Genomic DNA, 24,809 nt, shown 5'->3' with positions numbered 1-24,809 from the left:
AGGAGGACCACTGTTGACAAGGTACATTCAGTCACAGAGGATGTGGCCCGTTATCTGCAACTGACATGGAGGAGAGAATATCAAGAAAGGAGAAACAAGGTCAATTCAGTCAGAGAGGACGTGGCCTATTATCAGTAGCTAATGCGGAGGTGTGAACATCGAGAGGAGAAACTGCTTTTGTAATTGGCCAGCCACTCCCAGTCTCTGTTCCATCCTTGGTTGGTGTTGTCAAATTTGCAAATGAATAGCAGCTCTGCAGCGCCCAGCTAAAAGCTCTCCAACGCATCTTCAGTGATCTGTAACCCATCCTGAACAATGATCCTTCACTCCCACAGACCCTGGAAAGCAGGCCTGTCCTCACCTACAGACAGCCCACCAACCTGAAACAAAGTCTCACTAGCAAATACAGACCACAAAACAGTAATTCTAAACCAGGAACCAATCTCTGCAACAAGCCTTGGTGCCAACTCTGCTCACATATCTACACTAGTGATACCATCACAGGATCTAACCACACCATCAGGGGCTCTGTTACCTGCACTTCTATTAATATAACGTGCTATCATGTGCCAGCAAAGCCTCTCTGCAATATATGTATTGGCCAAACAGTCGCTGCATAAATGGACAGAAATCAGACATCAGGAATGGTAACATACAAAAACCTGTAGGAGAACACTTCAATCTCCCTGGACACTCAGTAACAGATTCAAAAGTAGCCATCCTACAGCAACTCCAGAAACAGACTCCAAAGAGAAACTGCAGAGCTGCAGTTCATTTGCAAATTTGACACCGTCAACCAACGATGGAATGGAGACTTGGAGTGGCCGACCAATTACAGAGGCAGTTTCTCCGCTCTTGGTGTTCACATCTCCACCTTAGCTACTGATAATAGGCCACATCCTCCCTGACTGCGTTTACCTTGTCAACTACGGCCCTCCTCTTGACTGAGGCTCCCTCTTTTCATAAGACTATAAATTTAGACTCTTCTGTGGAATCCCCACTCATGCATCTGACCAAGCAGGTCTTTGCCCACGAAAGCCTATGCTCCAAAAGATCTGTTGGTCTCTTGTTGTTATAACAGTCACCCACCTGAGCAATCTCCAGAATTCAGGATGCCCATGTATTAAATTCATCCCTTGTGTGTACGTGCATTACATTTAGACTCTTTAATTACATATTATTTTTCTACAAGAGTATTGCTTCATTCAATGCAGAGAATGGATAGTGTTCTAAAGACACATCAGGGTTGTGCATCAAATGAGGCTGTTATCTGGGTCCCTGCCTCATTTGTTGCAGAACTAGAACATTGATTACCCCATGATTAAAGCAGTTGCATGATGCCACAGAGCATTGGATTCTATCCCTGCCTTGGCCACAAGTTCCTATATGTTGTTAGGCAAACCACCTAAACCAGAATTCTCACATTTGCTTGCGAATTGTGTTTTCCAGTTTTGTGGGTACTCAAAGTAAGATACCTTGGGTCAGATTTGCAGGAGCACACTCTGAAGTTGACTAGAACTGTTCTTTAAGCATAAAGAGTGCTATAAAAATGCTAAATACCCTTAAACTGACTCTAGGCATCTCAGATAGGGCACTCAGAATTCATAAGCTCTTCTGACCTTGATCTCTGTGGCTCAATTTCCCAGATCGAAAATGGAGACACCACCACTTAGTCTCACAGAAATGTTGTTATAGTAATGTACACTTTTGAGGCACCTAGCTACTACTGTAAGAACACGTGAGGAAATTCATAATTTTGTATTCAATGTAGATTATGAATTGTGTGCACCAAGTCAGGCCTGTGGGCACATACTAACGACTGTGTCTACACCACATTCCCCTTTTGGAATGCAAATGTGGCTGACTGGAAATGCAAATGAGATGCTTATTTACATACTGGGTGCCTCATTTACATAACGGCACCCACTCACTGTTCCAGCAGTGCTGTTTTCAGAGGGAAAAAACAAAAACAAGCAAGCTGTATAGATGGGGTTTGCTGGAAAACAAACCCTGCTTTCGAAAGAACCCTTCTTCCTCATACTTTTCAGGAAGAAGAGTAATTTTGAAAGCGGGGCTTCCTTTTGAATAAACCTGATCTACATTGCTTCCTCTCACCCCTGAAAACAGCACTTCCAGAACAATGAGTGGCTGTCATTATGTAAATGCGGCATACAATAGATAAATTAGCACCTCATTTGTATTACCCTTCCAAAAGGGGAATGTAGTGTAGATGCAGCCAATAAGAAACAATACAGAATAATTCTCATTCACTTAGTGAGGTAAGGGTCCTGTGGAGGAAAAACAGTACATAGTTATATGATTAAAGTTTCTCTCATGAACACACACAAAAAGCAAAAGGGGGAGCGAATTACACAGGAACCTTAATTCTGTTTTTTCCTAACTTTTTAATGCTTCTCCGCAACATTAGCAATGCTCTTTTAATGGGTTTTTTTTTGTGTGTGCATGTGCACGCGTGCGTGTGCGTGCGTGCGTGCATGTGTTTGTTCATTTCTTAGGCTTTTAAAAATCCATAAAAAGGACCTAGCCTGACAGATCAGCAGCAGGACTGAAATTTTTAGGTCCACTATATAGGCCTCTGTGACTTGAGCTAATGGAATTACTGACAACAGTAGTATATTTTCTTCAGGGACTTGAGCTGAAACACACAATTTGCAAGTAGAATTTGCAGATGACAGCAGAAAGATAACACTTGGATTTTTTGGAATCTCTACCTGTACCCTGGCAACAGGAAAATTTTTGAAGAATAGTTAGAGCCCACTGGAGTTCATAGCAAAATTCCAAGTCTGCAATGATGCAGGATTAGGTCCCTTCATTATCTTTTGTAAAAGTAAAGACATTATGTAAGGGCTGTTATTCTTTACCCATGTGGAAGGGGAAATTTAACTTCATTTCCACAGAGAGTAGTAGTAATTGGAAAAGCAAAAGCAAACCAGTAGTAGAACCCAAGTAATATTTAAACAAACCCCTTGACAGAGCAGCTAAGAGGTAAAACAACATTCTTGGTCCCATAGTTCAAGTATTAACATATTCAGCTTTGCTTTATATTAGATGTTATTGGAAAGTGACCTATACCAACTCCATTCACTTTATCATGGCTCTTTTTTTTTTTTGTTTAAAAAAAAGAGAAGAAGTCATCATCAATTTGGCTTCATGACACATTAAATAATTTGGCACTGCAATAGGTTTACATTACCGCTAAAAGTGGGCCAACTTTTAAAGTCCCTACTCAGGCAAAACTCCCCAGACACTTAAAAGAACATTTTGCCTGAATAAAGAGCTGCTGATAGGCCCATTATGTCAGACTCCTAGAAGCTAGAGATGGATGAGATCTACTATTTCATGTTTCCCAAACTGCAGGGGCACAAAGAAATTCCAGGGTGGGGCAGGAGGCAACCCAGCCCCCCCATTCTCCCCACCCAAAGAAAGAGCTGGCCTTTGCTTCTGGCTCTTAGCTCCTGCCATTTTATTTGGGTGACCTGGTGCAGCCGCTATAAAAAGTAGGCAGCCAGCAAAGACCCACATGCAAAGGTGAGTGTGGGTGGAGGGTGAAAGGATGGGGTTAGATGAGGGGCTGGAGGTGCCTGGCTCATGTAAGGGATATGGGGTAAGAGCAGGGTGCTGGTGGTGCCTGGCTCTGTGGGAGGGGAGGGGCTCAGGTGGGCAGCTTGCCAGGATTGGGTGGCCGGCCAGCTGGCAAGATTCATGGGGCTTGGGCAACTGACCCTGGAGGACAGCTGACTCCAGTAGTGCGGGGCTTGGACAGGCGGCTGGCCTGGGCAGCATGGGGCTCAGGCAGATGACTCTGGCAGTGCAGGTCTCAGGCGGGTGGGGCAGCTGGTGCAGGCAGCTCTGGCAGATGGCACAAGGCTCAGGCAGCTGGCCACCTGAGGCTGCACCAGGCACCTGCTAGGGGCCAAGGAAAACCATGTGTGCTTACTTTTAATTTTAAACAACATTTTATATCAAGTTTTTGTGTTTATTATAAATTACAAATTGAATTTTTTGTTAAAAGGGGAGTTGGATGATGGGAAAGAAGAGGTGGGGGGGGCATGAAGGTTTCTCAAAAATCGAAAGGGGAGGACACGATGCCAAAAAATTTGGGAACCACTGTACTAGATCACCCTCCATCTCTTTATTTAAGGTGAGGTACATGTGACAATTTGTATACTCAAGTTTTATATACTTATTATATATCCTTAATAGTTTCTGAATTTCTTACAAAAGTGACTATGCTCCCATTTCTCTGTACTTCATGAGTAAAGCTGCAGCTGCAAACACCTCAGAGAGAAGCAAGAGAAATGATATGTTGCTGTTACTTTATTTTTGGAATCCCCATTGTAAATAAAACCTTTCCAAATATATTCCATGGATACAGAATATTTGTTAAGAACCATGGCCTTACGTAACAGAAATGGTACTATTTAGGACTGCTTTTAAACATACCAAACATAAAACACCATGCTACATTAGTTTACAATTCTACAAAAAGATAAGTGAGAATTACCAAAAAAGCTACTGATAAACCAAAAAGGGAAGTTTTAATTCATTGCCTAACTTTATTTAATTTAGAATAGATTCTCTTAGCTGATACTCACTGTATACAGTAATGTCCAGGCTCGTCTAAACAACAAAAAGCAGATACATGATGAGGTGCTGAAGACAGCTCTCTGCCAGACCCAAACACCAGCAGTCCAGTTTTAGGACCCTTTATTTATCTTCCATTTAAGATAAATTCTTCCTATTATTGACACGTGGCAAAGAAAAATTCCAGAATTCAATCTCCACTTGTTTGCCAAAGAGCAACTGCTACCTTTTGGAAAAAATGTTAATGAACATGATCATTAAAATACGCACGCTCACTCAGAGCAGCTGTAAATTTCCACTCTCCTTTTCCTGGATTCAGATTCCGAGCCTCACTTGTCTCTCTAATCTGCCAGAGGCAGTTCTGTTTCTGGTCAGACTAGCTCTGTGTATGTGCGTCTTCCCTCCCTTTGCAGCTTTCTCTCTCACATACTCCCACATACACACACATACCCTCCCTTGGTAAACTGAGCTCCACGTCAGAGGAATGTGTGTAAAGCGAAAGACAAAAGTCATGTCTCTGCCAACAGAATTTTCTAGGGGTTACAGTCCCAAATGCAACAAATCTACATCAATTACATAAGTTTTCCCTCATCAATCTTTTAGTACAAAAGCCCACCACAGATGTCTCTTTCGCATCCACAGAGTTAATAGCTGCTATAATCATATTATTCACCTTCCCCCTTGTTTAGAACGTAACTAAGGGCTTCTGACAATTACTGATTTGTTGTTGCAAGAAAATAACTTTGACATACTACCATGTGAGCCTTTTGGGCAGTGGGATCCTACCCACAGCTTACCCTTTTATGCTTAGGAAAAATTACTCAATATTTCAGTGCAAAAATTCAACTAATTCATAAAATTCAATTAATGTTTCTCAATCTAAATTATATTTTAATTTTATGTAAGATAGAAAGCAGAAATTCACATAATCAGCATATCAATTACGGGAAAATGTAACAGCAATTAAGGATCTTCTTGGACAGGGAGGGGTGGAGATGAGGGTCTGCTCCTGTGTTATTTTAAAGTTTCATTTTTCTCTAATATCAGTTATCTGCCAGGATGTTTGGTATAGGACCAGTGGAAATTACAAATGCTTTCCTCCTATAGTTGTCTAATCTACATTAGAGACCACGGAAAGAAAATTGTTTTACCAGTAATTGTTACCAATGCCATTTTTAACTCATTCCTCATCTTACTTTCTGCTGTATTATAGCATTGAGGAACTTTCCCATGATGAGTGATGACTATATACTTGTGCTAAAATCAACAGTTCAAGATGGAGATTGGGGCTGAATTCTGTATCAACATTGTATTGAGTCCATTCTCACTTCACATTCTTTAATGTTTGTGTGTGCATTAACAGATTGTTTTAGAACCCTCTATCCACCCCACTAGTGCTACCTTCCCTTGTCCTGTTAGGTCTCAATTTAGGACTCATCTGTAGCAGTTAACTACAGCCTTATAAGGAGGCAGTGTTAATATGTACTACCTCATCAGGAACTGTGGGAGGTACTGAGCTTAGGGATATGAAGTATGCAGCTGCAACACCACCCTTTCAAAAAGTGCATCTTCCATGTAGTCTCCAAATTGTGCAAGATAAAGGCAGAGGGAGGGGTGGGAGAAAGATTTGCTTTGGAAGAACCTAGAATCAATAACCTTTAGTCTTTATACTCAAATGAGAATGGGGACTAGTTATTTTAGAGCTATAAAGAGCCAGCTTCTTGCACTGTATCCCATCCTCATACATCCATAGAGGAAGCACAACCCTATTCTCAGAAAGTACTTCTACTTGCTTGGAAAGCACCACACATTTATTCTTAAATAAAATGTCACTGATGCACCTCGGCTCCAGCGGTTTAGACCATATGTTGAAGTGATGCTGGCTTTGACCATGATTTCAACATCTGAAGTGATGTGTGATTAGTACTAGTCCATCTGTACACAAAAGAGCTGCAGGAAGAAGCATTTCACCAAGTGGGATTCTTAGCTCCAAATTATTTGACAGTCTCTTCCCTCCACACAAACACACCCAGCACATGTATGGACATACTGTTGCTATAAGTGCCATCTTTTGATTAAGACCTACAACATATCTAAAATGTAGTAAGAGATGCAATTACATTTTGCATGCACTCCACTAGGGCCTGGTCTTCTGCCTAGAGAAAATCCTCTTAATGGGAGTTCTGTGCATGTACACATCATGCAGAAATGATTATTTTGAAGGGCTGCATGAAACTGCCTCATCCTCAATCGATTAGTGCACTTGGAGAAATATTGAAGATTTTCAAAAAAATTTATGTACCACCTATCTAATGTGGAATTTGGTTTCAGTGTGTAAGTCACTCAGTAGTTGAGTGCTAATTAACAATGAACAATCAACACTTGTAGTCTTGTCAAAATATACTGAACTTGCTTGCACACGCTAAAGAATTCTGAATTCTACATATTTGATTTTCATTACATTTTCTTCTTTATAAATGCAGATCTCAGGCTGAAGTTATGGGTTAAAAGCTCTTTTTTTAAAAAAAAAATTCTTATTTTAGCTTAAAGCACTTCCATGTATTACAGCAAAAAACCAAAACAACTCAAAAAAAAGTTAGCACATTTGCCTTTTATTTTTTTCCCCACAATGACAAAAGGAAAGCTAAAAAGCTTTGAACCACAAATGGTTCAAGCTGCAGAGCCAAGAAACAATTTTATAAATCTAAATTACACTCGAGTTCAATACTTAATCATCCACATGTAAGTAGCTCTAATAAAATAATTTTAGAAATAGTTTCTAGAAGTATTTCTTTGTTAAAAGGTCAGGTATAAATAGGCTTGGCAGAATGTGATTTTTCATAATTTCATGGCTGTATCAATATTTATTAATTTATGTTTTCACAGTGTGGGACGTCACGGATACATCTACACAGCTAAAAAAAAGAAATCCCACCACAGCGAGATTCAGAGCCCAGGTAAATTGCCTTCCATGATGTGGGGCTAAAAAGAACGTGACATTAACACTGGAAAGGGAACCCAGGGTTGGAAATCTCTCTGTGCATGCATGCATTCATCCCAGAGCCCATCAACAGGGCTATTTTTAAGCCCCTCAACCTAAACCTTGCAAGCTGCAGTGACTAGACTTGTCTTCTCAGACTAGGCTAAATCCTGGGTTTCTGTAGAGAGGTGCAATATTTGTTGCACTAAACTGGAAGGAAAGAGAGTAGAGCTTCTCATTTCTCTGAAGAGCACAGAGCTGGTATCCAACTTAACAAGCTCCCAGTGCTGGAGTCAGTGATGTTGCTTCTGCAATTGCTTTGGCTGAGTTGTTGTATTTTGGCTGAGGTTAAAAGAAGGATTAAAATAGATTCTTCATGTAAACTATTACAAAAACATTTAAACAGATCATTGGGATCACGTTGTTCCTTCTCTCCCTCTGCTCCCTCTAGTGTTCCCAAGCATAGGCTGCATTCTTTCCTGTTCTATTCAGTTTGTGTTCAACTTAACTTCAGAGAAGAAGCAATACTGATCTTTCCAAAGAATTCTGATTCTTGGTATGAATCCCGAGCCCCCTCCACTTGTTGGGTTCCTCTTCATTCCTGCAGCAGTCTGAGAGAGAGAGTACTTACGCTCACAGAAAAACACTGAAACCCAGAATCAAGAATACTGTACCAAAACAAGACACTTCTTTGCACCCATCTCTCTCCCTGGAGAAAAATACACACAACGGATGCTAATCAAGTTGCTTTGTGCACAACTGGAGAGTGCTCAGATACTAGAGAGAAGTATGGTATAAGAAGCTTAATAGACAAGAGTCTGGTCTAGGCAGCAATAGCTGCAGACAGGATCGACAGCCTTATCCCAGGGCTTTAATCCCTCCTGGGGGAAGAGCCAGATATTATAAGAAGCCCTGTTCCCAACCACCAGAAGTCTTTCTGGAGATCTCATCTGCACTGACATCTTCAACATTTGTCTGCACTAGGCCTCTTCTCCACATAAATGTAGTAATATCATACTGTATGTAAAGCAAGGAAGCTTCTAAAAAGGCATCCTTCCATCCACACAGTGAAAGTTAGAGGTAAACCAAGCAGAATTTTTCCCTTAAAATATTTTATACTTCAAAAGTAGGTTCAGCACATGAAACAGAATTACAGGATTAAACTTAATCATGTCTGCTCTGGAAAAAACACATATACAAGGTACCTTCTCTCTATATGACCCACATTAATGACTTCTAAATTCCTTTATAATCATAATTCTGCTTTCTATTTTATGTGTGGAAAGAAATTAGACTGAAAGATACACAAACAATTCTACAATGTGAACTTTTTATATGACCACTCATTTAAAAAAGAATGGCATATTGCTGATTTTAACCGAAAAGATGCATACTTACAGTAAGATTCCTTTGATTAGGCACGTCTGGGACCAGACAGATGCCATATTACCAAGTTTTCCAGACTACTGGACACCACCATAACCCCCACGCCCAACTGTAACTTCACCACCACCACCACCACCCACATTCCCAGCTTCTTCAACCCCACACGCCCCGGCTCCAACCCTTGCAGCCCAAACCCACCCCAGGCTTAACCCCCTGCCCCTTTCCCACAGCCTGAACCCACCACCCAAGCCCCCCAACTTAAGCAAGTTTTGAGGTACACGAGGGCTGTGTAGACTACAACCCTCACATATCTTGGGCAACTACTGTATGCCAGACCATCTCTGTAAATGGGACTATTTTTGCCAGCTGCCAGACCATCAGGATTTCCTAATCAGAGACCAGATTAAAGGAATTTTACTGTATATTCACATTTCAGCATCTCTACCTGCTCAAACTGCACCTGTGCCAAGTATATGCTCCAAAGTGATAGAACACTACCAGTTTCCTAAAGATATCTTACCATCCTATTCAGAACATTCTCGATTTTTTGAAGAATGTGAAGAGGAAGAATAGTAAGGTGTTATTTGGCTTCTGCAGGTGACTATTTCTCCTTCAATCTAAAGGTATAACATGTTATTGTTCTTGAAAAATCACGTAAAAGACTGAATTACAATAAAGCATAATTGAATAGGACTCTCGTATCCTTAATTCTTGAATACTATAAGTATTATTTCATCCATTTTGAAGCAACAGTAAGAGACAGCAAGACACAAAGACTTTCCCCACCAAGGTCTGATTATTAGATGAAAACAGGAATTATATGTACTTGCATCTGTAAAAACAAAGCCTTAACATCTCAAGTTGCCCACCCTCTTTTTTTTTTTTTTTTTAAAAGAATTCAGCAAGTCAGCTTAGATTTGAACAAAGTGAAACAGAAGACCTGTTACAGACCAAAATTTAGAACTGAAGAGCCCTGTCCTTTATTCACTAGTCTTAGGAACACAATGACTCTGAACACTATTCAGATTACATAGCATAATAATGAACCTTAAAACTCACAATTCTGAATTGTACATATTTGATTTTCATTACATTTTCTTCTTTATAAATGCAGATCTCAGGCTTAACATGCAAGATAAACTTACAGTGCCATCTATTGGTCAAGGTCCTATCTACAATAAGACCATGAGCCTGGAGAAATGCTACCTGTGAGCGTTGATGCTAGGAAGTTTACTGATCATACAAAGGAGACAGGCATTTTGGGAGAACTTGACAGACTTACGGTCTCTGTGCATGAACGACCAGATGAGAGAGCAGCATGATACCGATCAGTACCTTTTAATGGTGATGGCAAATCATTTTACCAGTAGCTTCCAAGTGTGGATCATGGTTCTTAGTTATGCAGAAATATCAAATGAATGAAAAACCATTATATTGTAATCCTATGTTTTCTTTACTGCTGAAAGGGAGTCTGGTGCATTCAGCATGTAACACAGCATCACAGCTCTGCTAATAAGGGAGCATTATTAACCCCAAGTTGCTTATATCTGGACTTAATTTCATAAAAAGCACGCAATTCTTGATTTAGTCAAGTGCTTTATTTACAGCACAGGAATTGGCAATACTGTACAAGCTTGCCTAGCTCTGCGCCTGAGCCTTGTTATGAGAGGATAACTTCAGAGATGAGATTCACTCTCTGCTTACAGCCCTACCATTTACACATTTTTTTAAATTGATCTGCCCATTTGGAACTCGACTAAAATCATCAATCCATTTCACACTAGCCAGAGTACAGCCATCAGAAGGAAACAAGTATTAAACCACTATTAGAGGTTCACCCTTTCTACTTTGGCTCCCTTAGAACCTCACCAGTGCCAAACCAGGGAAGGTAAATATTATCTAGCAGCATTAACACTTCCATTGCTTAATGGGCTCTTAGAAAACAATAGGCGCAAATTAGAGCTAAATAACGGCACACAAACTGGTGGCTGTAAACAAACTTACTCCTAGTACGGGGTAGGAGCACAGACACAGGGGCCCCATAAATTCAACTTTTAGCTTGCTCCTAGTAGGCACACTAAATCAAATACTGCAATATTGACCGCAGAAATGAAGAAAATGCAGACATGCGCAATAGAAATGCCTATTCTGCATCTAGAAATGCAATGATATCATAGCATACCTCTCCCTCTCCATTCCACTAGTATTTCAGGAGGCAGTTAAATCACAGGTAATAAAGGGAAATATTTTAAAGCCAGGTTTAAAAAACTTGCATCCAATAATTTTAAAAAAAGATGATTGAGAAGCTCATTGGACTGATAATGTTTATTTTCAGTAAATCTTAGAACAGTGGGGAGGTTCAAGACACTAGGGATGGGTCTACACGGCATGACTTTCCCGGCAGATCCAATGCTAACGAGCAGCCTCAAAATTGCAAATGGCTGCTTGTTAGCATGGTCCCACAGCTCAGTAGCATAGCCACTTAACAGCTTGGTCTCAGCAGAGTGGGGTACCAGCAGTAAAGAGGCCACATGGACGTGCCCCTGCCGGCAAAAAGCTCCTCTGTTGCCAGACCCTTAAGCCTGAAGGGCGTAAGTCTGGCAACAGAGGGCTTTTTGCTGGCAGGGGCACGTCGACGCGGCGTCCTTACTGCCAGCACCCACCTCTGCTGAGGCCGAGCTCTTGTGCAGCTATGCTGGATTGAAGAGAGCATTATTAGAGAAAAGTTACGTGGGATTCAATGCCTGGAAGTTGAAGAAAGTAGACAAACCCAAACTAGAAATAAAGTATACATTTTTAATACAGTAACAACCCACTAAAAATTTACCAATGGCAGTATTTTTAAAAGCAAGATGGATATTTTTCTAAAAAAGATATGTCCTAGGAATTATATCGGGGAAGTTCTATGGCTTGTTACATAGGAGATCAAACTGGATGATAATTTTTTTTTTATGGCTACTATTATATTTCAGCAGTGCTTAGTTTGCTGAAGAGCCCAGATTCACAAGCAATGAAATATATAAACAAATATACTTCCGTCATTAGTTTTATACCACGTTAAAATACTCAAGCCTGGTAGTGATTATTCCTTTGCTTCCGATGCACATATGAACATGTTATAAAAATTCAGGGAGACTTTTCTTCAAACGGAAGTCAAAGCTGTTTTATAAAGAAGTCATGTTTAACAGAGTTATAGATTTATGTTGAAATATTTTGTCTCATTTCACAATCAGCTCACAGCAACAAAATAATCAATACTGCCATGAAAAAAGATTTTTTTTAAATAAAATGTTCCTATTTCTAACTTAGAGTGCTATCATCAAAATATTCCCTAGTCCTGTTCCTGAGAACATATTAATAACTCGGTAGTGGACGCTTTTAAGTAATTGACGTGCATGGAAAAGGGCTTTCTAACCATGTGACCTTTAAACAAGCTCTACACGTTTTAAACAATTAAGTGGCAAACATATGACATCAAATTCATCTGGAGTATCCTCATTTAGATAGCAGTTCAAGAAAAAGACTTTCTGTGCAACACCTGTTTCCTCCCCCTTCCCTCTTTTCAGAAGGAAAAGAGTATTTGCAAGACTGGAAGCATTCAGGCTATTATTATTATTAGTTAGATTTCTCTTTAGAATAAAATGAAATTGTTCTGAAACATGAACTGTTATATTTCATTAAAGCATGGCATAGGTGCTGAAAAAAATTGCAAAAATGTGCATTTTTCAAAGAATATCTTGTACACTGTTACATGTATGCTCTGTAAGATTCTTTTTTTAAAAAAAATCAGATTTTAAATGCAATATGAAATCTATAGTAAAATATATTTTAAATAAATAATCTAAAACATTGGAAGAATTTTTTTTATTTTATTGGCACTAAAGAGAAGTCACAGGTGACAGTAAAGTACAACTGAAATAATTCATTTACTGTGTTGACTTATAAATATTACTTGTCAAAGAAATAAGTGCCTACTGCTTATATACATATGGTAGTTTATTTGAGTGACTCTGCAGAAAAGTCAGTTTCTCAATATATAAACACTTAAATTCTGAAAATTACTTGATAGTAGTTTAATCATGGTGAGTTTAAGGTACCTTCTACACTTTTGTAGGCCCTATTCTGCAAGAGACTCCTTGCATTAATTACCATGTCTAGGAGATCACACACATGGAAAAGCTTCTCTGTACCTGCAGTAAGAGACAGCAAGTACTGCTTGCAGTCTTACACTGCAAACTGCAAGGCAAAAAACAGACCAAAACTGTAAGACAAAACTTGAGTACTGTAAGACACAAAAGGGAGAAATCTGAATTACACCTCAGCCTGAAGCACATCTCAGCAGCCAAATACATAACCAACCTCAGTACCACCCCCTTCCATTACACCTTTTTGGAGGTGCAGCTCCTACCAGGGTTTCCAACCCACAAAAAGCCATCATCATCTCACTCTTTATTTACTACAGTAACAGCAGTAATGTAAGACTTACAAGCCAGGGTAACAGAATACACTACACAGAAACAAAATACGCTATATGGAAATAGGATAAAAAGGCAGCTCTCCAGCCTCAACCAGCAACCCACGTAACAGGAAGGCCATTGTATGGGTGTTCAGTGGAAAACAAGCCCAGATACCACAGCAAAGGGCACAGTATGGGTTGCTATATTAAACAAAAGAAGAGAAGGTCCCAGGCTTGGGGCTGCCTCCATCTCCTGCGTGTAGGTTAGGGCAGTAGCAGGAAGAGCTACCCACATTCCCTCTCAACAGGGTGGCCATCCCACCATAATGGGAACTAAGAGACCAGAATAATTCAAATCTTCGGGAAAAAAATGAATACCTTGAAGGCAAAAAAGCCTCCAGGCACAGGAGCTAAGCTCTTCCCCACATTCCCAGGATTAACCGGCCTCAGCATCCCCCCCCCCCCCCGCCACCCCAACTCCACACCCAGTCTTTTAGCCCCCACCCCCATCCCCAGTCTTTTATCCCCCCAAATCCATCCTGTCTTTTATCCCCTCCACAGCCCCCAAACTCACCCCTGCCATCCCCCCACTCCACACACACACACACACACACACACACCCATCCCCCAAACTCACCCCTGCCATCCCCCGGCTCCACACACCCCCGTTCCCCAACCCACCACCCCAACCCCAGGCTTTACACAGCCCAGCTTCCTCAGTCCCCCTTCAGCCCCCTAAACCCCTCCCCCACCCACATGCTTTACCACCACACCCCCATCTCCAGGCTTTAGTCCCCAGCCTCCCTAATCCACCCTCCGTCCCCATGCGACCCCCAGGAGTAACCCATGCACCCACAGCAGCCCCCAACCTAACCCTGACTGAACAACCTCAGGCCGAGTTAGCTCCTCCCCTTTACCTCACCCAACATGGCCGACGAACCTACCTTAGCCACCGCTGCTCCTTCGAGTCTATTCCAGAGGACCCGATGTCATTGGCTGCCCTATGGCAACGCGAGAGGCCAGTGACAGCCAATTAAAGACGAGGACGACTCACCAACCCCTGGGCCCATCTGGCTCCCCTTCCGGAGAACCATTGGCTTCTCTTCTCCCGCCCCCATTGCGCATGCGCTGGGTAGTCGGGGCACGAGTAGCCACTTGAGAGTGTCCAATCCTCTCCTAGTTTTAGACCGACCGCGGGTTGAAACCCGCCTCCTGCCCGGCGAGGAGGTTGCTGATTGGTGACTGCGGAGCTGGCCGGGATCCTACGCCGGGCGGCCACGTGCGCACAGCGGAAGGAAGGCGGGGGGAGGAGTTCCGCTGACGGGGGAGCCGAGTCACACCCATTAGAGGCGTGTGGCCTTTCGGGTAGCGGTGCCAGCGCGGGGTTGGTGACTTCCTGCTGCCTTGGGAGGTTCCCCCCTCCCCTCGGGGCTGGCTGGAGCGCGCTGTTGGAGGCAAGGTACAGTGCATGGCGCTGGGGTCCCTCCCCTGCCGAGCCTGAGGTGCGCGCGGAAAGGTGCAGGGTCTGCCCTGGCCCGAGAAACGGGCTGTTGGTGTGGGGTTGGAATTGAGAGAGCCCTGCGGGTGACTGGGAATTTCGTATCCTTTTCGTTAACAGCTGCTGTGCCTGTCCAATGTAATTTGTCCTCCCATCCCTCTCGCTCTCTCTGAAGATGGAAAAATGCCGTGGAGGGGAGGGATCGGATCGCACCTCTCTGTAATTGTTGAAGTTCTCTCTCTGTTCACAGACTGGGTTCCTAATAACTAAATAACTCTCTGTGCTAGATCTTTTGCAGTAATTATTAAAGAAACTTTCCCCAGAGTTTTAAAGATGAATAATAGTCATGTTGGAGTGCCTGGCTACCATTCATCTGTAAAATAATACCTAGGCTCAAGTGTATACCTGTTGACTTAATTGTATGTATGTATGTAAGAAGTCTCACTTAAGCATGTGCATTATTGATTGCAGGTCCAGTGCAGAAGTGAGACTTCTTACATGTGCATACAGTTTAGTCAAGTGGCATAGTTTCAAGCCTGTGTGTTTGCACTATTGGGTCCTTAGACATTACTTAATATCGTGGTCTGATGGCAAGAATGTATCCACATATGTGCACTTTGACTATAAAAATCAGTTTTGTGTGTTGTATATTGTGTTTTATTACAAGTAAATCCCAGATCACTAAAGCTAAAAGATTTAGAGGAGATAAACCAGCCTCTCTTTCCCTTTTATAGTATGACTGTTTCCAGCAAAGGAATGAAGAATGTTCTTTTTAAAACATGACTGGTAGAGAGAAACGCAGTTCCTGAAGCCACTCCTGATAGTTCCTTACGAGGGGGCTAGATTTTCAATTGAGTAAATCAAACATTATCAATTATGTGTAAGTCTTTTGCATAACCTGACCAGTTATTTTCTAGGCAACTTGGCTGCCCTGTGCAGACTGGGCGTGGTGGTTGTTCTGTCCTCGCTCTCCTTCCTCGACACAATAGGATGAAGGAGGAGGATCTTTGATAATACCATTTTAAATATACTGCAAAACTTTTTATTTTAGCAGTGGTTTTTTTCATATTTCTGGTGGCGGGTAATGCTGTTTGCTTGATCTTGGAAACAACCATTGTAAATTACTTCAGACTTTTTTTTTCTTTAGTTTACGGAGGAATGGAACTTTCTTGGCTCAGGGGAGAATGAAAAGTTTTATGAGACCCAAGAAGTGCTAAAGAATCATGGAGAGATCACATTGCAACAGTGAAGAGTGGCTGGCAACTGAAGATTGACTTGATGGTGCTTAATATTGGTTGTCCTGGAAAATTAATTGTGCCTCTAATTAAGCATGGAATCTGGTACTTCCTCCAAGAGCAGTATAATAAATTGGGAATGCAGTTTTAGGACAGCAAGTTCATAATGTTCTATTCTAGCCTGGATTTGCTGCAGTTAATGTTCTAATAGTTTTTGAAGAACAACTTGCATGCGTCTACTTCAAAGGATGGAAGAAGAAAAACGTAAGTTTTATTTTTTTAATTAGGGAAAAAAAGCATTTTTAATCATCAGTAGGCAGTTTCTTTGAGAGAGTTTTCTTTAACAAAGGCTGGCTAACCCTACCCAATTTAATATGAAAACCAGACTCCAACCTAATTAAACAAGTGATTTAAAGCAACCAACATTTGATTAAATCCACTGAGTTTTTTTTAAAGGTGTATATCACAGTGGACCGGAAGCAATTTGATTTTCCTCTAACACTTTGGCTATGTCTACACTAGCCAAAAACTTCGAAATGGCCATGCAAATGGCCATTTTGAAGTTTACTAATGAAGCGCTGAAATACATATTCAGCACCTCATTAGCGTGTGGGCGGCTGCAGCACTTCGAAATTGACATGGCTCATCCAGAGGTGGCTTCTGTTCGAAAGGACCCTGGCTACTTCGAAGTCCCCTTATTCCTATGAGCAGATGGGAATAAGGGGACTTCGAAGTAGCCAGGGTCCTTTCGAAAAGGAGCCCCGTCTGGACGAGCCGCGCGGCAGTGAGCCGCATCAATTTCGAAGTGCTGTGGCCGCCCGCGTGCTAATGAGGCGCTGAATATGTATTTCAGCGCTTGATTGGTAAACTTCGAAATGGCCACTTCGAAGTTTTTGGCTAATGTAGACACAGCCTTCTGGTTGTATTTCTAGCACACACCTTGTACTCTTTATTCAGCACTCTGTCCACATTAACATTCGTGACAAACATTATATGCTTGCTATGGAGACAGAGTGCCATCTTATGTGTCCTTATAACCTACTGTTCAAGCAGAGTTATCTGTGTTTTGCTGTACATCTCTTGGGGTCAAAATTCAGGATTTTTTCCAGAGTCTTTGGGTCTGCCATTCTTTCTGGAGAAGTTTACCATCAATGCAGTTGCTGTCTGGCAACTTTAACAGAAACAAAAAAGACTCATACGCAGAAAGGGAGCAGAAAATGGACATGCTTAGCTGACTATAGAAAGCATAGCTAATCTGGCAACACTTGGGTACTTTTGGGCTGATAGGACCTGATTCTTGCGTAAAAATGAATACAATCTTACTGACTCCATTTCAACTTGCTGCTTTTAGTAGCAGTTTACCACGGCCACGTCTCAAAGTTTGTGTAGCCTTGACAGTGGAATGATTTTCTTTCCCTTGTAAGTATCGTCTCACACGGTGCTCTTTCAACTGCCTTCTGCAGTTAAAGGTAGCTGAATGGCAGCTTTTTGCAGAAACTGGTATGAATCAAAAGCATCTAATCACTATTCTTTTTACCTAGCTGTTTATACTGCACCTGTCACAGTAACATCTGAATGCCTCGATGTAGAGCCTCATAGCAGTATCAGTGGAGAAGGAGGTGAAGGTGATGTCATCTCATTTTCTTTTTGTTATTGGGGGACAAGGGGAGGTAGAAGTAAATAAGTAGTGCTCAAGAACATAAGAACGGCCATACTGGGTCAGACTAAAGGTCCATCTAGCCCAGTATCCTGTCTGCCGACGGTAGCCAATGCCAGGCGCCCCAGAGGAGGTGAACCGAAGACAGTGATCAAGCAATTTGTCTCCTGCCGTCCATCTCCTGCCTTCGACAAAAGGCTAGGCACCATACTTTACCCCTTGCTAATAGCCATCTTTGACCTAACCTCCAGACATTTATCAAGCTCTTTTTTAAACTCTGTTAGAGTCCTGGCCTTCACAGCATCCTCTGGTAAGGAGTTCCACAGGTTGACTGTGCGCTATGTGAGGAAAAACTTTCTTTTACTAGTTTTGAACCTGCTACCCATTAATTTCATTTGGTGTCCTCTAGTTCTTATATTATGGGAACAAGTAAATAACTTTTCTGTATTCGCTTTCTCCACACCATTCATGATTTTATATACCTCTATCATATCACCCCTCAGTCTCCTCTTTTCTAGACTGAAAAGTCCCAGTCTCTCTAGCCTCTCCTCATATGGGACCCGTTCCAAATCCTTAATCATTTTAGTTGCCCTTTTCTAATGCTAATATATCTTTTTTGAGGTGAGGAGACCACATCTGCACACAGTACTCAAGATGTGGGAGTACCATAGTTTTATATAGGGGAAGTAAGATATTCTTCATCTTATTTTCTGTCCCTTTTTTAATTATTCCTAACATCCTATTTGCTTTACTGACTGCCGCTGCACACTGCGTGGATGTTTTCAGAGAACTATCCACTATAATTCCAAGATCCCTTTCCTGATCTGTTGTAGCTAAATTTGCCCCCATCATATTGTATGTATAATTGGGGTTATTTTTCCCAATGTGCATTACCTTACGCTTACCCACATTAAATTTCATTTGCCATTTTGCTGCCCAGTCACTCAGTTTGCTGAGATTTTTTTGAAGTTCTTCACAGTCTGCTTTGGTTTCGACTATCCTGAACAGTTTGGTGTCATCTGCAAACTTTGCCTCCTCACTGCTTACCCTCTTCTCTAGATCATTGATGAATAAGTTGAACAAGGTTGGTCCCAGGACTGACGCTTGAGGAATGCCACTAGTTACCCCCTTCCATTTATTCCTACCCTTTGTTTCCTGTCTTTTGACCAGCTCCCAATCCACGAAAAGATCTTTCCTCCTATCCCATGACCACCTAATTTACATAAGAGCTTTGGTGAGGGACTGTGTCAAAGGCTTTCTGGAAATCTAAGAATACTATGTCTACTGGATCCCCCCTGTCCGCATGCTTGTTAACCCCTTCAGAGAACTCTAATAGATTAGTAAGACACAACTTCCCTTAACAGCAACCATGTTGACTTTTGCTCAACAAATCATGTTCTTCTATGTGTCTGACAATTTTATTCTTTACTATTGTTTCTACTGGTTTGCCCGGTACTGACTGAGGAGCAAATAAGCTGTGCTGTATGTCCTAAATAAGGGTGGAGGTGAGAGGTGGGTGAAGTGTTGGACTGCGGAAAAGGGAGGGCTGCTTCTCAGTGATGACCCGCTCCACTGAGAGTGATTGTGCTATTTATTACGAAACTGACTTAATTATAGCTGTGGCTTACCCCACACTACTAACAGGAGGAATAGGATTACACCCAAAAGGAAAAGAAACACCCCCTGGGGTTTTTCTAACTCCTAGTAGTTCTCTAAAATAGCCCACGGGGTGGTGGAATTCATTGGCTGTTATCTATCCTGGTTTCTAAAAGCTGTTATCTATCCCCAGGAAGTGTGAGTTTTGAGTTTCAGGGGATAGGACTTAAGGATTAATAGGAGAAAGTGATGTACAGATACAAACAACACTCTGTTCTGTAGAACATGGAGGTTCAGCGGACCACGCTTCCCAGCTGAGGCAGCTTGCTTTCAGAACTTCCCGGTCATTGGGTCAAAGCCCTCTCGGGGGTCCTGGGGCATCTTTGCCTCAGCCTTACACGTGACCCTTACAGACTCATAAAACTAAAGACATACGCACAGCAATACACATAGCTATGGCAGGGTATCAAAAGAAAAGTCAGAGATAAAATGCAACTGCTAACTTTTACTTATGTAGCTGAGCAGGTACAGGAACTAAACAATAAAACACTGCATCTGGCTATGTAAGCTATACTGTTACAAATTTCTTCATGGTACCAATAGGTTTTTCACCCACTACTCTGTTTAACTCGTGAGCAGGTGGGAGGAACGGCGAAGGGTGATCAGTCCTTGTCGCAGACAGCATCCGGTCTCTCCAGGATTCGGGAGTTCCTCTTCCTTCTTACTTTGTTGCCCCCTTCTATGATCTGCCATTTGCTGGCTCCTCCCGAGGCCTGACTCATCACATCCTGGTTGCTTCTCTTTGCCTGCAGCCCCTCTCAGCCCCCTCACCTTTTTACACAACCATGCATCCCATACTTCTTTTTCCCTTTTAAGGTATGCAGCTGGCACCTCTGGGCTGCTAGGTCAGAGGCCATGGCTCTTTTCTGTATAGGGTTTTCCTGTTTGTCAAGTTTTAGACTGCGGGCGTGGCTGCAGACAGTGCAGTCTGCAAGCAAGTCAGTAAAGACCATTGCTAACTGGGTTAGACTTCCCCAATTCACTTGGATCCTCAGTTCTAGGAGTTTGTGGTTTAGCCTCTTGTGCTAAGGCACATTTCCCTATCACAATTCAAAAGGGTCTTTGGAACCTGCCTCCACCCCACATACCTCACGGCATTGTTCAAGTGCCCATGCAATTCACCCTAACATGCCCGAGCATGGCTGTTCACTTAAGGGTCACCCGGTAATTTTGCACACTGATGTTAGACTTACCAGTAGAGTCTCCTTTAGAGCCTTTTTTAAATATTGGTGTTTATATTAGCTGTCTTCCAATCATTGGGTACCGAAGCTGACTTAAAGGATAGGTTACAAACCACCGTTAATAGTTCCACAATTTCACGTTTGAGTTCTTTCAGAACCCTTGGGTGAATACCATCCGGTCCTGGAGACTTGTGACTGTTTAGCTTATCAATTAGTTCCAAAACCTCCTCTAATGACACTTCAGTCTGGGACAGTTCCTCACATTTGTCACCTATAAAGGACGGCTCAGATTTGGGAATCTCTCTAACATCCTCGGCCGTGAAGACTGGAGCAAAGAAATCATTTAGTTTTTCCGCAATGGCATTATCCTCCTTGATTGTCCTTTTATGTCTCTATCGTCCAGGGGCCCCACTGCTTTTTTAGCAGGCTTCCTGCTTCTTATGTACTTAAAAAAACATTTTACTATTGTTTTTTGAATTTATGGCTAACTTTTTTGGCTTTTCTTATTACATTTTAATTTGGCAGTGTTTATGTTCCTTTCTATTTTCGTCGCTAGGATTTGACTTCCACTTTTTAAAAGATGCCTTCTTATCTCTCACTGCCTCTTTTACATGGTTGTTAAGCCATGGTGGCTCTTTTTTAGGTCTCTCACTGTGTTTTTTAATTTGGGGTATACATTTAAGTTGGGCCTCTAATATGGTGTCTTTGAGAAGTTTCCATGCAGCTTGCAGGGATTTTACTCTACTTACTCTACCTTTTAATTTCTGCTTAACTAACCTCCTCATTTTTGTGTAATTCCCCTTTTTGAAATTAAATACCAGAGTGTTGGACTGTTGCGGTGTTCTTCCCTACACAGGAATATTAAATAATAACAGAGAGGAAGCTATGCTAGTCTATACACTATCAAAACAAAAAGCAGTCAAGTAGCACTTTAAAGACTAGCAAAATGGTTTATTAGGTGAGCTTTCATGGGACAGACCCACTTCTTCAGACCATAGCCAGACCAGAACAGACTAGAGTCTGTTTTGAGTCTGTTCTGGTCTGGCTATGGTCTGAAGAAGTGGGTCTGTCCCATGAAAGCTCACCTAATAAACCATTTTGCTAGTCTTTAAAGTGCTACTTGACTGCTTTAGGAATATTAAATGTTATGGTCACTATTTCCAAGCGCTCCTGTAATAGTTACCTCTTGGACCAGATCCTGTGTTCCACTCAGTACTAAATCAAGAATTGCCTCTCCCCTTGTGGGTTCTTGTACCAGCTGCTCCAAGAAGCAGTCATTTAAGGCATCAAAAAATTTTCTCTCTGAATCCCTTCCTGAGGTGACATGTACCCAGTCAATATGGGGATAATTGAAATCCTCTATTATTACTGAGTTTTTTATTTTGATAGCCTCTCTAATCTCCCTTAGCATTTCAGCATCACTATCACTGTCCTGGTCGGGTGGTCGATAATATATCCCTAGCGCTATATTCCCATCAGAGGAAGGAATTGCTATCCATAGTGATTCTATGGAACATTTTGATTCATTTAGGATTTTTATTTCATTTGATTCTATATTATCTTTCACATACAGTACCACTCCGCCACCTGCTCGACGCATTCTGTCCTTCCGATATATTTTATATTCCGGTATGATCATGTCCCACTGATTGTCCTTATTCCACCAGGTTTCCATGTTGCCTATTATGTCAATCTCCTCTTTTTGATATGAGGTACTCTAATTCACCCATCTTATTAGACAGACTTCTAGCATTTGTGTAAAAGCGCTTTAAAAAACTACCACTATTCATATGCCTGCCCTTCCCTGACGTATTGGATTCTTTTGTATGTAATTGTTTCTCATCTGATCTGGCCCATACTTTGTCATCTCCCATCTCTTCTTTCTGACTGAATTCTAGAGAATCTCTATCAATGGAGTCTCACGTAAGAGAAGTCTCTGTCCGATCCACATGCTTCTCCGCAGCAATCGGCTTTCCCCCCATCTCTTAGTTTAAACACTGCTTTACAACCTTTTTAATGTTTAATGCCAGCAGTCTGGATCCACCTTGGTTTAGATAGAGCCCATCCTTCCTGTACAGGCTCACCCCTACCCCAAAAGTGTCCCCAGTTCCTAATAAATCTAAACCCTTCTTCCATCCACCATCGTCTCATCCACGCATTGAGACTCTGCAGTTCTGCCTGCCTACCTGGCCCTGCGTGTGGAACTGGAAGCATTTCTGAGAATGCCACCATAGAGGTCTTGGATTTCAGTCTCCTTCCTAGCAACCTAAATTTGGCCTTCAGGACATCTCTCCTACCCTTCCCTATGTCATTGGTACCTACATGTACCACAACCACCGGCTCCTCCCCACGACTACATATAAGTCTGTCTGGATGCCTTGAAAGATCCACAACCTTTGCACCAGGCAGGCAAGTCACCATACGGTTCTCCTGGTCATCACAAACCCAACTATCTATATTTCTAATGGTCGAATCACCCACTACTGACACCTGCCTCTTCCTAACAACTGGCGTTCCCTCCCCCGGAGAGGTATCCTTGGCATGAGAGGATACCATAGCACCCTCTGGAAGGAGGGTCCCAGCTATGGGATGGTTTCCCTCTGCCCCCGTTGACTGCTCTCCTTCCCTGTGCCTTTCATCCTCCTTAACAGCATTGGGGCTCTCAGATTGGAGGTGGGACAGCCCTACTACATCCTGGAAAGCCTCATCAGCATAGCTCTCTGCCTCCCTTAGCTCCTCCAGTTCAGCCAACCTGGTCTCCAAAGCCCGCACGCAGTCTCTGAGCGCCAGGAGCTCCTTGCATCGAGTGCACACATACCCTGTGGGCAGGTGGCGTATGTAATCATACGTATTACACTTGACGCAATAAACAGGATAGCCCCCACTCTGCTGCTGGTCTTCAGCCTCCATTTCCTCCTCTGATTTAATTTAATTCTATATGGGGCTTTTAAGTAAAAGTTTCAGATGGGGATGTTATAAAAGATTTAAGGGTGTGAGAAGTAACTAGCTCCCTCTAAGCTCCCCCTCTAAACTACCCTCTCAGAACTCCCTCCTGTTAGCAGTCACCCTGTTTGCAAGAGCCCTGATCGCAAGCTTGTGGGAAATTGTGTTGGGAATAAGAGGAGGTGACCAATGTGGGATCTTGGGGTGTGGGGTATCAGCTATGTGTCCCTGCCCATGCCTCACCCCTTGCCTGCTCCAGATAACTCCCACTGCCCTTGCTACTTCTAGTGGTTCGCTGAAGCAGTACGGTCTGGGAGTAGTGCAAGGAAATTTCACCTACAGACAGCCCGCCAAGCTTAAACAAAGTCTCACCAGCAACTATAGACCACACCACAGTAACTCTAAACCTGGAACCTATCCTTGTAACAAACCTCGCTGCCAACTCTAGTCATGTATCTAGACTAGCGATATCATCACAGGATCTAACCACATCAACCACACCGTCAAGGGCTCTTTCATCTGCACATCTACTAACGTAATATATGTCGTCATGTGCCAACAATGCCCCACTGCAATATACATTGGCCAAACTGGATAGTCTCTCCATAAAAGAATAAATGGACACGAATCAGACATTGGGAATGGCAACATACACGAACCTGTAGGAAAACACTTCAGTCTCCCTGGACACTCAGTAACAGATTTAAAAGTAGCAATCCTACAACCAAAAAACTTCAAAAACAGACTCCAAAAAGAAACTGCAGAGTTGCAATTCATTTGCAAATTTGACACCATCAACCAAGGATGAACTCCGCCATGAAGCCACTGAGAGCTCCGTGCCAGTCCCAAGCCTGGATGAAGGAGCAGGGTTGGTCAGATGTGTGTCAATGCGCTGACTGTCAAACAACAATACGAATGAAATCTGATGCCAATACAACCAAACGTTAAAAGATGTCAGCTCGGACGTCGCCCAGATAAACAAGGTCCACGATACCAATCGAGAGATCGGGGTTGGGTTGATAAGTTGGCTACTGGAAGAAAATTACACCTAACACATATGCTATCCATTGGAACATGGAATGTCCAAACACTGGGCAACTGGAAGGAAGTAGGAAGGAAGATCAGTGTGGAAGGTATTGAACTAGAAAATGTAGAGAAGCTCACGTATCTGGGGAGCAACATAACATATGATCTAGATTGTAAGAAGGAAAT

General features: G+C 42.3%; 2 protein-coding genes across 5 annotated transcripts in view; one reads left to right on the top strand and one right to left on the bottom strand.

The window, feature by feature from the left end:
• Positions 1-14,526, bottom strand: part of CAB39L (calcium binding protein 39 like) — an 87,343-nt gene extending 72,817 nt beyond the window's left edge. For 2 of the 4 annotated variants that reach the window (XM_074987750.1, XM_074987768.1), the window contains exon 1: positions 4,617-4,936. The gene's annotated coding sequence lies outside the window, so the exon portion shown is untranslated. Of the gene's footprint in view, positions 1-4,616; positions 4,937-14,371 lie in introns of those variants that run through there. The other 2 variants (XM_074987760.1, XM_074987775.1) reach the window with 2 other exon arrangements.
• Positions 14,527-14,746: 220 nt separating this feature from the next.
• SETDB2 (SET domain bifurcated histone lysine methyltransferase 2) overlaps positions 14,747-24,809 on the top strand; it is a 92,488-nt gene continuing 82,425 nt past the window's right edge. Inside the window, exons 1-3 of the mRNA XM_074984245.1 lie at positions 14,747-14,886; positions 16,073-16,424; positions 17,702-17,785. Coding sequence (XP_074840346.1) covers positions 16,391-16,424; positions 17,702-17,785 — 118 coding nt within the window. The 5' untranslated portion in view covers positions 14,747-14,886; positions 16,073-16,390. The remainder of the gene's footprint in view (positions 14,887-16,072; positions 16,425-17,701; positions 17,786-24,809) is intronic.

Source organism: Carettochelys insculpta, chromosome 1 (assembly GCF_033958435.1).
Source record: "Carettochelys insculpta isolate YL-2023 chromosome 1, ASM3395843v1, whole genome shotgun sequence".
In the NCBI taxonomy this organism is placed as follows: Eukaryota; Metazoa; Chordata; order Testudines; family Carettochelyidae; genus Carettochelys; species Carettochelys insculpta.
The sequence above is the reverse complement of the archived record's forward strand: the minus strand, read 5'-3'. Positions and strand labels throughout refer to the sequence as shown.